This window comes from Camelus bactrianus, chromosome 21 (genome assembly GCF_048773025.1).
Source record: "Camelus bactrianus isolate YW-2024 breed Bactrian camel chromosome 21, ASM4877302v1, whole genome shotgun sequence".
Lineage (NCBI taxonomy): Eukaryota > Metazoa > Chordata > Mammalia > Artiodactyla > Camelidae > Camelus > Camelus bactrianus.
This window is the reverse complement of record NC_133559.1, coordinates 20,289,074-20,306,034: the sequence shown is the minus strand read 5'-3', so window position 1 is coordinate 20,306,034 and position 16,961 is coordinate 20,289,074. Positions and strand designations below refer to the sequence as shown.

The 16,961-nt window shown below is 40.6% G+C and overlaps 1 protein-coding gene across 6 annotated transcripts in view; it reads right to left on the bottom strand.

Annotated features, from left to right (window-relative positions):
- The window catches only part of FASLG (Fas ligand), a 28,267-nt gene that overhangs the window by 7,711 nt on the left and 3,595 nt on the right, over nt 1-16,961 (bottom strand). For 3 of the 6 annotated variants that reach the window (XM_010956671.3, XM_074349807.1, XM_074349806.1), the window contains exons 3-4: nt 14,868-14,924; nt 4,436-13,669 (exon numbers count right to left, since the gene is read on the bottom strand). In XM_010956671.3, the coding sequence (XP_010954973.1) occupies nt 13,275-13,669; nt 14,868-14,924 (452 nt within the window). In that variant the 3' untranslated portion in view covers nt 4,436-13,274. The remainder of the gene's footprint in view (nt 1-4,435; nt 13,670-14,867; nt 14,925-16,961) is intronic. The other 3 variants (XM_074349810.1, XM_074349808.1, XM_074349809.1) reach the window with 3 other exon arrangements.

Sequence of the window (16,961 nt, the reverse complement as noted above, 5' to 3'; positions counted from 1 at the left end):
ATAAAATAATCTGATAATAAGAAATATTGAGCTACATCATATTTTCCTCGAAGGGTAGACTTCATACTGTAAAGCAGTCAAATTCCCTCTAAATTAAATTATAATAAATTTTATATAATTCCAATCAAAAGTCCAATAGGATTTGGAAAGGAAGTGGATGAGGCGAGAGGCATGGGAGGAGTTGATTATAAACTACATGAAGAGTAAATATACAAAAATTGGTAATGACAAAAAGTCATAAAGACACAGTTATTAAAACAGAGTGACTAATCCAGTAACAGACAAAGAGACCAATGGGACAGAAGAGTCCAGAACTGTTAAAAAGTAAAATTCAAATGAGTGAATCTGAAGCTCTGATGAGCTTATTTAACGATTCAAGAATGGGGCAGCATACCATCTACTAAACAAGGGCGTTCCGGGGGGCTGTACCGAACAGAAAGCTTTTTTAGAAATGGAGCAGGATAAGGAGGTTATTAGCAGAAGGAAAAAAAATTTCAGACAAGGTTACCTCACTCGTGCTGACGAAAATTTTCTAGAAATTCCACTCCTGGGAGAAATGGAAACTGCAGTTAAGTCTTGGTTTACTGTTCTCGGGGCAAGTGGCCCCACCTTGGGTCTGTTGATTCTTTTTTTATTCTTTTTCTTTCTTTTTTTTTTTTTTTAACAGAACCAAACCCAAACATGAGAGGAAACAGTCTAAGATGGTGCTGTCCTTTCAGATGAATGGGGAATTAAAAGATGGTGTTGCTTGTGTTATCAGTTATTCATTTTGAAAAATGTGTTGACTGTCTACCTCGGGCTGTACAAAAGTAGATTTTTAAATACATTATGGAGCTAAAGCACAATGAAAGTTTTAAACTGGAAGAAAACAGAGAAATACATATCTATGAGCATAGGGTGAGGGAAGTCTAAGTGTGACAAGAAGCTATAAAGGAAAAATAGATTTGCTTTTAATAATTAAACACTTCTGGGTGGAAAAAGTTAACAGACAGATGACACAATGGGAAGAAACGTTTGTAATGCATGTAACAGACAGTTACATTCATACCATGTAAAGTGCTGCTATAAACCAGTAATGAAAAGACAACAGCTTAATTTTTAAAAGAGTAAATTATATTAGGTAATTCACTGAAGAACTACAAAAAAAAAAAACCCCACTAAATAAAGCTAAAAATAAAAGACTTTCAACTTCAAAAATATTTAAAAATGAAAATTAACGAGACTTTTTTTTTTTTTTTTTTTTTTTTTGCCTGCCGGTGTTGTAAAAAAGTTTACAAATGATAAATAGTGCTGATGGCATAGAGAGAAGGCAATTTCACATGGTGTGGGTAGGAGCGTAAATTAGTACAAATTTTCACAAAGCAACTTGGTGATAACCATTGAAAGTCATAACATATAGCTTGTGCCTAGATCTTTCAATTCTACTTTTCTATCCTAGAGAAATACCAGCAGAAATACACAGACCTGTATATCAACTTAGTCACTGTAGCATTTTTTTTTGAAACATCAAAACGTTGGGAACAAATTAAATGTCTCTTCATAGAGAAATGGCTGAAGATGTGCTGATGGTCTATGCACGCAGCCACTGAAAAGAAAGAGGTCGGTCTGGATGTATGCAGTAAGAAGAGAGGTCCATATTCTGCTCGGTCATTTTTTTCAACACACTTTCATTGAGCACCAGAATAAAAGCAGACATGGATCTAATTGGAAAAATACACAAAGGGAAAAATGTATAGGAAATAATTACAATAGCTGCTGTAAAGGAAACAGAACGGAAAACAGTAGGCGGAATCCTTGATTCATCTCCTTCCCATGCACTCGACACCCCATCAACAGACCTGAAAATTCTGCTACTAAAACATAGATCAAAAATTTCTGCATCTCTCCAATTCTCCTTCTACTATGCTTTTCAGTGGCTCTACTTAGAACTAACAATAAATTCTAAATCCTTCACCCCAGTTTAGAAAGTGCCACATGATCTAGGCCTCTGTCTACCTCTCCAGCATCATCTCTTGCCATCCTTGGACTCCAGCCACATGATCTTTTATTCTATTCCTGCCACATGTCAAGCTCATTCCCATTTGAGATCTATTGCTTTTGACTGGTGGTTTTCAACAAGGAGGGAGGAAGGAGACTTCCCCAGAGGGAACTTTGGAAATGTATGGGGGATATATTTAGTTGTATGAAGGAATTTAAATCTAAAACAGAACTGGAGGATATGCATATACCATTGGAGAAATGGAACTAAAGACCTTAGAGAATGATTTCCTATAAAAGCCTGTTTTACTGAAGACTGAAACTTATCTCTTGGCCAATGAACATCTGCCAAGAATCTCTCTCCATCCTCAAGCCAAAAACAATTACGGCTTGGCCCCCGCCTGGACCCTCCCCTCTTTGCACTGCTTGCTCATAAATACAGCCTACCCCAAGCCCTCAACAGCCTTGCCTGCAATGTGCTACAACATGTGTTTCCTAAATGACAATTTCTCCACTGTTCTCAAATAAACCCGCTTTCTGGTAACTCAAGCTTGCCTCAATGTACCTCTTGATTTAGGTTGACAGTTGTCACAGTGACGAGTGGACCTACTGGCATTTAAGATCTTAAGAATGCTAAGCACATTTCTGGGTGCATGAGCAAGCCCATAAAAAGGCATTGCCTCTGCTTACAATGCTCTTTAGCCCAGTCTTTGCATTCCTAGCTCTTGTTATTTTGAGTTTTTTTATTTTAAATTTTTTATTGAGTGTAGTTGATTTACAGTGTTAGTTTCAGGTGTACAGCAAAGTGATTCAGATATATATATATATACACTTTCTTTTCAGATACTTTTCCATTATATGTTATTATAAGAAAGTGAATATATAATTCCCTGTGATACAGTAGGTCCTTATTGTTTATCTATTTTACATATAGTAATGCGTGTCTGTTAATCCTCAACCCCTAACTTATCCCTCTTCACCCTTTCCCTTTTGGTAACCATAGTTTGTTTCCTATGTCCATGAGTCTGTTTTTGATTTGTAAATAGAATTTGCATCATTTTTTTTTAGATTCCACATATAAGTGATATTACATGGCATTTGTTTTTCTCTGTCTGACTTACTTCACTCAACATGACAATCTCTAGGTCCATCCATGTTGCTGCAAATGGAATTATTTCATTCTTCTTTATGGCTGAGTAATATTCTAATGTATATATACCACATCTTCTTTATCCAGTCATCTGTCGATGGACATTTAGGTTATTTCCATCTCTTAGCTATTGTAAATAGTGCTGCTGTGAACATTGGGGTACAAGTGTCTTTTTGAATTATAGTTTTCTCTGGATATATGCCCAGAAGTGGGATTGCTGGATCACATGGTAACTCTATCTTTAGTTTTTTAAGGAACCTTCATACTGTCCTCTACAGTGACTGCACCAATTTATAGCCCCACCAACAGTACAGGACATTCTCTTTCTCCACACCCTCTCCAGCACGTATTATTTGTTTAGCTCTTGTTATTTTGAATGGTACCTCCTCAGAGAGGCCTTTGCTCTAACATAGTTATCTGGTCTCTCTTTATCTTATCGCCCCATGTTAATTCTCTACATGCTGTTTATCTGATTATTTATTTATTTACTTGTTTGTTTATTTTCTTCACCACCTGCACCCCAACTAGGACGTCAGTTTAGAAGAAGCAAGGAAGTTATCTGTCTTGTTCAGCCTTCTATCCCCTCAACAATGCCTTGCACCTAGTAGGTGCTTAATAGTAGTTTGTGGAATGAATGAAGACTATTCACATTATAATGGCACAGTATGAGCCTGCTTTAGGTAAGATTCCTTGGATCAGAATAGTGTAGTCTTGAATCTTATCTCTTATCATGTGACCTTGGGAAAGTTACTTAACCTCTCTGAGCCCAGATCAGTTTTTGTCACTTACAAAATGGACTTGTGGAGTTGTTGTGAGGACTAGTGAACTTAAATGTAGGGTGCTTTGCATAATCCTTACAAAGAGCAGTCAATAAATTACAACTACTATTGCTATTTACTTATTTCGTGGCTTGGTTTAGGGCAAGAATAAGTCCTGTGATGTGTCCCATTATTTTTAAATAAAAAGTTGATATTCTTACCTATCTTGTGAGTCATAAGATATGACAATATGGACTTGGCTGTAGGGCAGAAAAAACATATTCATCTTCCTTTTAAATGTAGATCCAAAAACATATTCATCTTCCTTTTAAATGTAGATCCAGCTACCTGACCACTGATTATACTCCGATTCCCTTCCCAGGACAGAGCAGTCTTTCCGTGTTCTTCCAGAAAGACAGGAAGAGCCAATTTGCCATCCTAAAGGAAGTATGAATGATCTCAGCCCCGTGCATGGCATTCTTCTAATTGCCACCCTCCTAGACCCCCACAGAAGCCTCCAGAATTTCTTAGAAGCCTGAATACAACGCACCAAATGATGCAAAGAGGATGCTGAGGTTGGAGATGTCTTCCTTTGTAGCTCACACTTCAGAGTTCTGTTTAACACCTTTGTGTCTCTTTCTCACCATCTGAGTCAAGGCTGTTTTCTCTTCTCAATAAAGACATGGGGTGAAGAGAATAAGACACGTTTTACGTTATCGGAATCCCCAGCTTCTTCGGTCTACAGTCTTAAATCTCTGTCTAGAATCTTAGTTCATTTACTTAAGACCAGAGATGTTTGTGGCTTCCCAAAGCTTCCACCTGCCTTCTCTTCCAATCAGGATCAATTTCTAGGACTTTCCCTTCCAGAAAATAAGTATCAAGTTCCCTTCCACAGATTGGAAGTGGTGCGGGCGTGGTGGTGTTGGGGTGGACTGTGTGAGAAAACTGAGACCTCAACCAAGTCAAACTAACATATCCTTGCCCAGGGAAACATCTGACACCAACGGCTGCTTATCCAATCTCCAGTCTCCTTTGCAAATATTCTTGACTTGCACATGGAGTCTTACACATGTGGACACTTTCAGAGTCTGGTAACACTAAGGGTGCATCTTACTAGCTCCCATTGTCTTTGAAGTGGTTCATCTGCAGAAAGCTGGGACTACGACTGAAGAACCAAGAGGTTCTGTCCCTTGTGTTAGGAGCAGCTGGAGAAGGTGGAGTGGATTCCCTCGGTAGCTCTCATCTCTAGAGACATCCCTGTGTTAAGTGGAGGGTTTAGCTATAGGTAAGGCTAGCAAAGAACTTAAAGTACTATACCTCACCAGTCAAAATTTACACACCACCCTAGCTAATTGCATTTTAGGATGAAAAATTAGGCATCAAATGCATCACACTAGGCTGTGAGTAGAATGAGCATAGAATGTAGTCAATATATTCCATTAACTTTTACAGACAATCTGACACATGTCAACTGCTTTTATGTGTATTATTGCATATACTTTTAAAAAATAATAGAAGCAAGAGGCATGTGAGAAAATGTTTTAAAGGCTATGAAAATATAAGATTATTATTTTATTTTTATACTTCACAGTGAGGTTTACCTATATGTTGTTCCTAATTAGTGTTTTTATGTTTGATGTGATTTACACATCGTATGATAGGATTACAGATGATCCATTTTATAAAAACTAAACAGCAAGGAAGAACTTTTTTAACAATAACTTTATCAGGAAAATTGCTGAGGAATATAACAATTCCATTGACTTACCCTCAGGAATGATTTTCCAAGTCACAGAGTAGCTTCATTCCACTTGGCATTAACAATATTCCTATAAAGCTGTAAGAATAGGAATCAGCATCCTTATTTTACACAGAAGACAACTGAATCTCAAGATATTCGTGTTGGGGGGATGATATAGCTCAGTGGTAGAATGCGTGCTTGGCATACACAGGGTCCTGGGTTCAATCCCCAGTAACTCCATTAAAAATAAATAAACCTAAGTACCTACCCCCTCCAAAAAAAAAAACCCCACAATTAAAAAAAAAATTCACGTCTCTTACTTACGGTCCCACACATAGCTAGTTGAGTAGCAGAAGTTGGACTCAAACTCAAGCCTTCTGATCAAGAAGCTCAATCTCTTTCCTTTGTACTTTTTTAAAGCCAAGATGCTCGTTGGTGGCAGAGGGGCAATAGGAACAAATCAGATAGAACACAGGCGAGAGAAGAAACAAAAGAAGAATCTAAGAGCAAGTCTCAACAAGGAAACTCTATGACCTCTATCTACAGAATTACATCAATATATACATATATAATATAATATAATATAATATAATATAATATAATATAATATAATATAACATAACATAACATAACATAACATAATATAATTCAGAGTGTGGGTCATAGGCAAAATGAGACTCAGATTGAAATGCAAGGAGATGAGGAATCACTGAAAATTAATGGGATAAGGCTCATGTTGAGTGTCATCATATAAGACATAGTTCTAAGAAGTCTCTTTGCATGTGGAAAGAACATCAGACGTAGAGTGAAGTCCCACCTCCACCATTTCTTAGCCACGTCACCTTGAGCAAGGCTCACAACTGTTCAGTGTTTCAGTTGTTTTTGTGTGTAAAATGAGGATAACAATCTTCCTTACAGGGGTTAGTGAAAGTTAAACAAAATAAGGTACATGAGAGTGCTTGATAAGCCAGAAAATACAATAGGAATTGAAAGCTGCAAAGATCTATGACCAATGTGTAGAGGGTTTCAATTAAATCTAAGAAAGAACTTTCTAACATGTAATATAGTCCAGTGCAGAAAGGGGCTCCCTTACAGTTCAGTGAGCCCTCTCTCCAGAAAGTTTTCAAATAGAGAATGTGCTGGAAATGTGTTCCACCTGTTGGAAATATGGCAAAGAGGACTTCTGCCTCAGAAGATATTACTACGATTAATTACGAACCCGAACTCTGTGGTGAGTAATTTTTAGCAACTGGGGAAGTTTCAGGTTCATATATGGCAATCTTAACACACACTGTTTTCCTTCCTTCTTAAGGCTGTTATAGAGAAGTTATGTCCACGAGAAGAACTCAAGCAGAGCCCAAATGCTGGTTGGTCTCTGTGCCTTTGGCTGTCAGCAAAGGAGCTAGCCCTTGGTACAGACCCGAGAATGCGCAGCAGGAAACAGTCTTCTGCTTCTATCATACACTGAGTCCCCTACATGACAGCAGCATTAATATTAATGCTGGACATTAATATGGAAAATTATAAAACGTTAATATGGAAAATATCTCACCACCCACCCAACTGCTCAGACCAAAAAACGAGAGAATTGTAATTTCTTTCAAGTCCCACACATCAGCAAATCTGGTTAATTCTAACATCAGAATGATTCTCAACCCCTCTATTATCAACATACCATGGTTCAAGCCACTGCCATCTCTCATCTGGAGTGCTGAAGCAGACTTCTGCTGGTCTCGCTGCTCAGAATCTACTTAAAAAACCTGAGTGTTCATTTTAAATTGTAAATGAGGTCATGTCACTCTCTGTTCAGAGTTCTCCAATGACTTTCTATGATACTTAGAATACAATCCACACCCTTTCCAATGCTTCCAAGGCCCTGCATCATCTGGGCCCTGGCTAACTCTCCAACCAGTTTTTGTTGTTGTTGTTGTTGTTGTTGTTGTTGTCGTCGTCGTTGTTGTTGTTTAATTGAAGTACAGTCAATTACAATGTGTCAATTTCCCAGTCACCCAATGTCCCAGTCAAAAAAAAAAGTTTCCTCTCCAACCAATTTTCATCGAGCTCACTCCACTCCAACCATATACCAAACATACCAAACGCCTTTTAGTCTTAAGCCTTTGCATTTTAATGTCTCTGACTGATGTGCTGTAAGTCATGTTCCCTCACCGCTTATCAAAGGATCCCCTCCTTCTTCATTACTCACTTTTGCCTTACCTGGCTTAAATTTTCCTCCTTAGCACTTCCTACCATCTGACTAAATAGATCTTTATTTGCTTCTTTGCTGTTGTCTATTTCCCATCTCTCCACTGAAGTATAACTCCACAAGACATTTTATTTTTCATTGTACCCATAGTACCTAGGGTAGTTTCCGGTACACGGTGGACATTAAATAATCTTTGAATCAATGAGTTTATGCTTCCTGTCACATACTAGGATTTGGGGTGACACATTTAAAGACATAGTTGTGGCAAACTTGAGGGATAATGGTGTTGTCTAGCACTCATCTTCAGGTGTAACTTATGCTGTGTGTGTAAGGTAAATCTCTATCCATTACCCCCATACCATCAGTAAAATCTGTCTATACCCAGCAACTTGTGGTAGTAGGGCCTTGAGGGAAACACAGGTATTCCACAACGGGGGAACCTTAGGGCACAGCCACTGCCAGAACCCAGGCGAGAGCCAGCAAACCTGCTATCACGCAGACTGCCCAGAGAAGCAGGGTCCTTCCTGAAATTTTTGGAAAACTTGGAGAGAAGACTGGACTTTCAACAGAATGTGAGGGTGACCCCAAAGAGCTGAAGGAGCCTCCAAGTGGGAGAGGAGAGACATGTACACTGCACTTTTCTCCAAGGATGGATCAGCCAGAAAATGGTCCATCTTCAACCAATGGTGATGAAATATCTCCCAGCAAAGGGAATATTTCCCAGCATCACTGGGGCAGTGGTTTGCTACCCTTTGGGTGAACTATAAGAGGCAAAATATCCACTTAACTGTCTATTTCCAAGGCTGGTTGGTTTCTAGATGAACCCCAAAGACTTCTAGCTGCCATCAATAGTTACATTATTTCTGAATAAGGTTCACTTTTGAATCTGAAGACCCTAAGGAATGTGTTTCTAATTCTCCTTTACAAAGATCACCTCATTCTGCCTCTGGATGATCCAAAACCCTGGGAAAGAAACACACATATATACACACACACACAGGAAACAAAAATTTATCTCTACTAACATCAGAAGTTAACCAAATTCCTTTGAAAATGTAATTTAACATGTGGCCAGCTCACTTTCTTAGCTAAGGATTGGGGAATGTCTATGGCTTAACCTCCAGAAGGAAATCTTATAGTCTGGCTTTGAGGAGCCAGGCTTCTTTCTCCAATTCAACCTCTTTCAGTGATCTATTGTTTCAAATTAGTCATTCTCACAGTGATGGTCCCAGTAAAGCTCTTTTCCTGTTAAGCTGCGGTAAATCAAAACCTACTTCAGAGAATACAAAGTCACCACTCTGGGGGGCTAAGAAAAAAAAAAAAAACATGGTTTTGTGTGTTTTCAGTTGTTTGAAAAGAAAGGAAACCTCAAACTACTGATCCAGAAGCGACCTTTTCTTTTTAAGTGATCTAGTTTGGGTTTAGCATTTCGTAAAGGGACAATGACTGTTCCCATTTTTGAAAAGCACATTCAAAAGTTTTAGGGTGGTTTTGACATTCTTTATGTTCCTGTTGAGGTAAAGAAAAATAACTTCAGGAACTGTTAATATCTCTTCCCTCAAACCAGTCCTTAAAGCGTACTAAGCTACAACCCTGTCTTCAGAAAATCCCCAGGGCTTCCTGGCAGAGCTCAGACTCAGATGGGTAAGTTTCAGTGGTACCGCTACGAGCTTTTGGCATCAGGTCATCTCAGGATGCCCAGCACCATTCCTACTTCCTCCTTGCTCTAATACTGTTATCTAGAAGGGCCCATTGACCCCCCCAAAATGGTCCAGCAAACTTCCTGTGACAATTAGAACTGGTGTACTTGGTTGGTTGGAGTCAAATGAGGAAGAAACAGATGAGGAGAACTTCATTGTGACAGATGGGAATACAGACCATCAGCCAAAACAAGGGTGAATACTTCTCTGACTTTCTCCATGAGGCACCTGGTCAGAAACATGACCATATAAAGCAGAGGAATCAACAGAAGAGTTTTAAGGCGAGCAGGTGACACACTCCAACCTGGACCTTTGGTTTTGTTCATTAATTTATTCAACAAATATTTACTGAGTATCTTCTAAAAGGCAGTTTCAACTCTAGCTATGCGGAAGTTTCCCTTAACAGTCTCCTGCAAGCTCCTGGTAATGTCCAGGGCCAAATAGATCTTCCTTGTTTTCTAATAGTACGAAGTAGGATGACTTTTTTTTTTTTTCTCTCATCTGCAGCCTCCAACTCCCATTAGATAATCTAGTCAAAGCTGGATAAACACTCATACACATCCACGAGGCAACAGACTATAGAGTCACTACTCTGAATAACATACTCACTGAAAGACTTTCTCTTTATAATTAAAGTTACTTAGTCAAACAACTGTTTATTGAGCACCTAATATGTCCCAGGCACTGGGTTAGGTGATGTGGATACAGTGGTAAACAAGGCAGTAAAGGTCTTGCTTTTGGAACTTTTATGCTAGCAGAAAAAAAAAAAAACAGGTATTTTTAAGTGGTCAGATAAATGATATAGCCAGGTTCCTGGCTTAAAAAAAAAATGGAGCCCACATGTGTGGGGAAAACTTTTACAGACTTATGTCTCTGCCGGGAAGATGAGAAATGCAGCCATTACTGGAGGAAGAGGAAAGGTGAAGAAAGGTTTGAGGTTTTTTTGGTTTAGTTTGATTTGGTTTGCCTTTTAGTGAACATACGTACATGCTGGTGGAAAGTATTTCATAGACAGAGATAGTCTGAAGATTCGGAAGAAAGAAGAAAAATTTGAAACAGGTAAAGTAGGGAAGAGGAAACGATTCTAGAGCAGAAACACAGAGATGGTCCTCTTCCTCCACTGTGTCAGATGGAAGAAAAGGATCATCCAGGTGCAGGTGGGTTTGGGTTTTGGTGGTAGAGGTGAGGTTCCATGGTGGGAGGAGGGGATGTGGTTGGTTTGCGAGAGGAAAAGATGTGATGTAATTCTCAAACAGTGAAAAAAACATGCTTAACAAGGAACTGAAGGAAAAGTGCTAGGCTTTGTTGAACGCCCATCTGAGATCTCTGATCACTAATGTAAATCAGTGGTTCTCAACCAGCAGTGATTTTTGTCTCCCCACCACCAGCCCAGGGATGTTTGTTTGGCAATATTTGGAGAGAGTTTTGATGATCATACATGGGGCAGGGGAATGCTACTGGCGTTAGTGGGTTGAGGGCAGGAATGCTGCCAACCATACCACAGTGCACAGGCAGGACAGCCCTCACAACAAAGAATTATCCAGCTCAGAATGTCAATAGAGCCGAGGTTGGGAAACCCTGCCATAAAGTGATGTCATATTTACGTATAGATCATCTCTGAAAAGCTACAGGAGACAGTGATCCTCCTTGTGGGCAGCAACAGAGCCTGAGGATGGAGTGAGGAGAGGATTTATTTTCATCCTATATCTTTGTATACCTTTTAAAAGTTGTACTATGTGCATGTATTACCTACTCAAGTCAATCGAAAGACAGAAATAAATCAGGGATCAACAAATAATTGACTGGCTGACTTCAGTAGATGGTAGGTAAAAATAAAAATGAAACTAGTCAATCAGTTTGGGTCATTTTTCTCCAGCAGCATTCAGCTGCTAGGATGCTAGCATCTAAGTATAAAGAAAATGGGATTTTTGCAAGAGGAAAACAGTGACAGTAACAGAGTATTTTGGAGTTCAGAGTCTTTCCAAGGTGCTGATTATCATGACAGATCACGGAATTTAACCTGGGCAGAGAAGAGTAACTATAAAGAAGGAGCTGATGGATATATAAGGAAACGATAGCATTTATTAACTAGATGTCACAAGAGGATAAAAGCACATATTTTTAGGAGAGAAAATGTTGGACCAATTGAGTTGGAAGAATAGAAGCTGATCTTGTGAAAATAAGATATCTGAAATCAAATTCTAAAGGAGATACTGTTGTTTTTTAATGATGACAAAGTCTAGAGAGGGGTCATGGTAATGAGTATTTGGAGAAAATAGGAAAAGTTTACTGTGAGTGACCAAGGTAAGAGGGCAAGAAGCCAGGTGTTCGGATCGACCCCTCAGATAAGTGGCTTCTTCTGGAGAATGAAGTGCCCCTGCAGAGTGGCTTATTAATAACGGCAGATACCGTGTTTTGACATTCTACTATGTGTTAGATATTTTATATAATCAGCCTTTTTTTTGTCCAAGAGAGGTCCAGTGGACTGTCCAGTGACTGCACAGTCAGTAAGTGGAGGAACAAAGATTCAGGTTCAGGTTTTTCAGTCCAAAGTCTGCACCCTTTCCACTATGCCATGTCTCTGCCCCCAGGAAAAGACAAATGGTCATCAAAGCTATGGGCGAGCTTAACACTGGCAATAATATTGGTCATGGAAACCCTGGATAATGGGAGATGGGGGAGGAGGGGAGAAGATATCTAGAGGGGAGGAGAGCCTGGCAAAGTTGGAAAGATTTGCCTTGCAGTTCTTCCTACCCTAGTAAATTCTTTTTAAAGTGGGCTTAATTCATGATGAATGAGGAAGCCATAAAGGAAAGAAATAATAAGGAAAAAATCCAGATCTTAGTGATTTCCTAAAAGGACACTCATAATGTTTATCTGTATTCTAAAATATAGTTTTTGTTACATGTATCCTTTTCATTAAAAATGCATAAAGTATATATAAATATTGGTTATATTATGGGAAAACAGCATTAATAACTAACATTCAAACAGCTTTGAGGACTATTAGAGTTGGTTGCCAAAAAGCATTCAAAATCTACCACCAAGTGTAATTCATTTTTTCTCACATGTCCTTCACAATCTGCATGTTCTCTCTACATATGTAACTCTTCTGGTCACATAGCACACGCGCGCGCACACACACACACACACACACCCCTACCATTGCACTAGAAATATACATGCTGTATACGGAATGGCTTAAGTCCCTTGCTTCTCCGTTAGCATCACGTGGAGGCTCAGGCTATGCATTTAAAAGTAAAGATGCTGCCAGTGGGACACTGGCCTTTCAGTCTCTTTAGCTTATCACGCAAGCCTAGTCCTCTTTTTCCATCCCTTATACACTCACGTGCATCCATATATGTAAAAGACAGCCTCCCCTGAGGTAGACAACAGACCCACCCCAAAAGGTGAGTTAAACGATGTCCTTTTCAATGTGCCAAAATGCTCTTGGCCACTTGAGATGAGTGAAGAACTCGCTGGTAGCTGCTTTTCCCTGCCTCTGCATCTTCACATGGCAGCCCCGAGTGTCACGCTCATCAGTCACAGTCCTCCTCCTGTCGGGCTCATGAACCTCAGGTGAGATGAGGAATCCTGGACCTGCTGGACCCTGTGGTCTCAAGATCCTCTTGGTTGATGTCTTCTTTCTTGACCTCAAGTGGACTCAGGAAGACCCTCATTCAAGATAACATTCTCAGTGCTTGTAACAGGGAACCATAATGGAGAGACTCCCAAAGTGCTTTTCTTAGAGCTTATATAAGCCAAAAAATGTCTTAGACTCCTCAAAATTGACCAGAGAGAGCTCAGATACATTGACATATAAATGGTCAGCACTGGTGAGATTGAACACGGCCCCCAGGTAGCTGCTGCGGGCCCACATCTGGCCAGTAGTGCAGTAATTCATCATCTTCCCCTCCATCAGCACCAGGTCCTGGGGATACCTAGAGTTCCTCATGTAGACCTTGTGGTTCAGGGGCTGGTTGTTGCAGGACTGGCCCCGGAAGTACACTTTGGAATACACGAAATACAGCCCGGTGTCATTGATCACAAGGCTGCCCTTCTTATACTTCACCCCAGAGACCAGGGCAATTCCGTAGGTGTCTTCCCATTCCAGAGGGATAGACCTTGAGCTGGGCTTGCCTGAAATCAAGTCAGAGAGGAGCTTACAGCCAGGAATGCTCATGCGTCCCACAAACCAAGCTTTCAAGGCAAAATGGACCATCCCTTAGGAAATGTTGTTTTTTTTAAAAACCCAAAATGACACAGCCCATGTAGAACTGGGTGATGGGTCAGAATTGATTTATCACTGAATTTCTTCAACACCTTTATCAAATTGACCTCCTTAATTTTATCATCTACACAACTGGTACCAGAGCATATACCCTGATCAACGGCAGTGAGAAATGACTGAGATGATTTTAGCTTTCCGGAACAAAGATTCTGTGATATGCAGAATTAGCCCCCAAAACTGCTAGGGTTTGAGGTCCTTTCATGAGAGGAAAAGCCAAATCCAAGGAACTCTGAAGTTCTAAAGTTAGGGATCATCTGGTTCAACTCTTCGCCTACACTAAGAATTCTTCAGCTTGGGCTAAAATCCTCTTCCTTTTGTGTCCTCACAGCATTGTGTGCACCCCTTAAGTAGAAAATGCTGAAATTATTGCTTAGGGACCTGTCTCTCCCTATTAAATTTTAAGCTCCTTGAGCCATGTGTTATTCATCTCCCATGTCCCCGAGGCTTGGCATACAGCATGAGCTCAAGAAATGTCTGTTGATCTAAATTGGATCATTTTACAGCCTCTGACAAAATAATTTCAGGGACAGCAGCACACCACTTTCTGAGACTTATCCACCTTTCAGGTATTTATGGACTTTGCACCGTGAGTACTCGTCTCATGTTGCTATTGAATCATTTCACTCCACTACACAACCAGTAGTACCAGGACTGCACCTCCCTTCTCCTATTTCTGCTCCTGGACAAAGCAGAGTGAAGCTTTTCCAGAAAACCAGGGAAACGCTGACTAAAAATATTCATCGTTCCCCACCTTCCCAGCTCTCACCTCTTGGACCTGTGCCCCAAATTCCCTAAGGGTCCTTAGAATGACTAGAAAGAGTGAGGTCCTTCTGGGCAGGGATCATGTCTCTAGTTTAGAACAGGGCCTTGCCCAGAGTAGGGGCTCAACGTGTGTGTGGTCGACGTGACCAGAAAGATGGGACTCCTCTTGCGCTTCAAATCCTGTCAGTGGAAAGTAACGACTCCCCCAGAGCACAATAAAGGAAACCAAGCAGCTCTTCCACTTTCTGCCAAAGGCTTTCCCAAGCCCACCTTCCAGATACCGACCTGTTAAATGGGCCACTTTCCTCAGCTCTCTTTTCTCAGAGGGTGGATGGGGCTGACCTGTATCATAGAGAGATGAAAGATATATGTAAAAATGAGATAAAAACTATTCTTTTTGTGGGGCTCTAAACAGGGCATTTAAATAAAAGAGGCTCTTTTAAAAGCATAAATGACAACAGTCTAACATATGCTAGTCACACAAGTCTGAAGTGTAGGACTCACAGCAGCCTGCGTTTCAGAAACAGAGGTAGAAAAGGAACCCCATTAAGACAGACATACGCATAGATCACAATGTTCCAATAAAACAGCATAAAGGTTGGCTTATAAAGACCTGTCATGTCAGTTACTGCATTGGAAGCTTGCCACAAGCCATTGAGGTAGAGATTATTGTCCCATCCTACAGATGGCAAAATGACTTGTCCAGGAAGACCTGGCTACTCAGCCTCAGAGTGAGACCCACACTCAGGTCTCCTGACTCCAAATCCAGGGCCTGGTCCACTCTAGCTCTTCTGCCCTTAGGAATCTGACAAAGGCAGAAGAAGACTCCTAATGCATCTCCTGGCCACTGGGGCTTCCTCAGAGGCATTCTACAATCTGCCCCAAATTAATTATCCTAAGGTCTCAAACATCTCGAATGGCTCCTCACTGAACATGTTAACTGTGGACAAGTTCCCCCACCACCTGGTCTCTGCCTATCTGTCCAGCCTTATCTCATCTACTCACTCACCCTGAATGTAGCCACACAATAGCTCTGAACATACCCAGCTTCCCCGCCACTGTACCTTTGTCCATGCTGTTCCTTCTGCCTGGAATGCCCTTCCAAACAGACCTCTGCATCAGATTCCTTACACGTATCTTATATATGCCATCTAAAACATCTCTTTCCCTGGGAAACCCTCCCAAGCCTTTCTAATCACATATGAGTTTTCCCTCCTTTGAAACCTAGAATCACTCTGTCTTCATCTCTCTTGTCAGTTCTGACTCCTCTTTTGTTGTAGTAACTACATAACTAGCCTTATTCCACCAAATACATGGCAAATTCCTTCCTATATATTTAATCCACCAGAGTAATTAGCTCGGTTACTAACACAGGGCATGTGACCAGTAAATGTTTGCTAAATTAAACTGAAAGATTTAAAATGGACAACAGTTCTCAAAACAGACACTCTGCCTCTGACTTTAGATATTTCAGCAGAATAGCCCTACCACTTAGCTAATGAATTCAGCTAAGACGTTCAAGAAAGATTCATAGAAAGGCATTCATCCACATCAGGCTCCTTGTGATTAGCCTGTAAAACTCACATGTGGCATGAGAATGCTCCGTTAACTGAAATTATTACATGAGCAATCATTACCTCTGCAGCCGCCCAAGACCACCCACCATGGATGAGGTGTTAGTGAACAGGAAAGGCAAAACTGAGTCTCTTCTACAGTCCTACACCACAAACTGTCTGTGCAGCTAGCTGATCTGGCACCCAGCCAGGAACTGACAGGAAATGGAACAGAGAACCACATGCTGCATATCTCTGTATCCCTCACAGAGCCTTGTACAGTGTCCTTCTCGTAGAAGGTACTCAATCAAAATACCTGCCGGACACATACTAGAATAAATCAACTAGAAATACATCCTACCCTTTGGTGATGACTGTTTCCTGCCCCAGGGTCTTCGCACATGCCGTTCTCTGGAATGCTGGAATGCTTTTTTCCGTCCTCTTACCCCACTCACACATCTACACACACCCGCAGTAACAATACCCCCTCAGAGGGGACTTTTCAGATCACTGTATCTTAGGTCGCACTTAGTACAACTTGAAATTTGAAATTGCGTTTTCTGAGTGTTTGCTTTTGTTTCTCCCCTCTAGCATGCTAAGAGCTTCCTGAGGCCAGGCCCCTTGTCTCTGGTTTTCAGTCATCACCCACCACCCAACAGCCAGCATGGCGCACAGGAAGCACTCCAAGAATATTTGTGAATGAATAAGCGATGTAATGAGTTAACTGTGGAAGAATGAAAAGTGAAAGGGACGCAAATGAAAAAGTTTAAATAATCAATAATAGTACCTCCCAGAGAAAATCATAGTTAATCTGTTGGGGCATAAA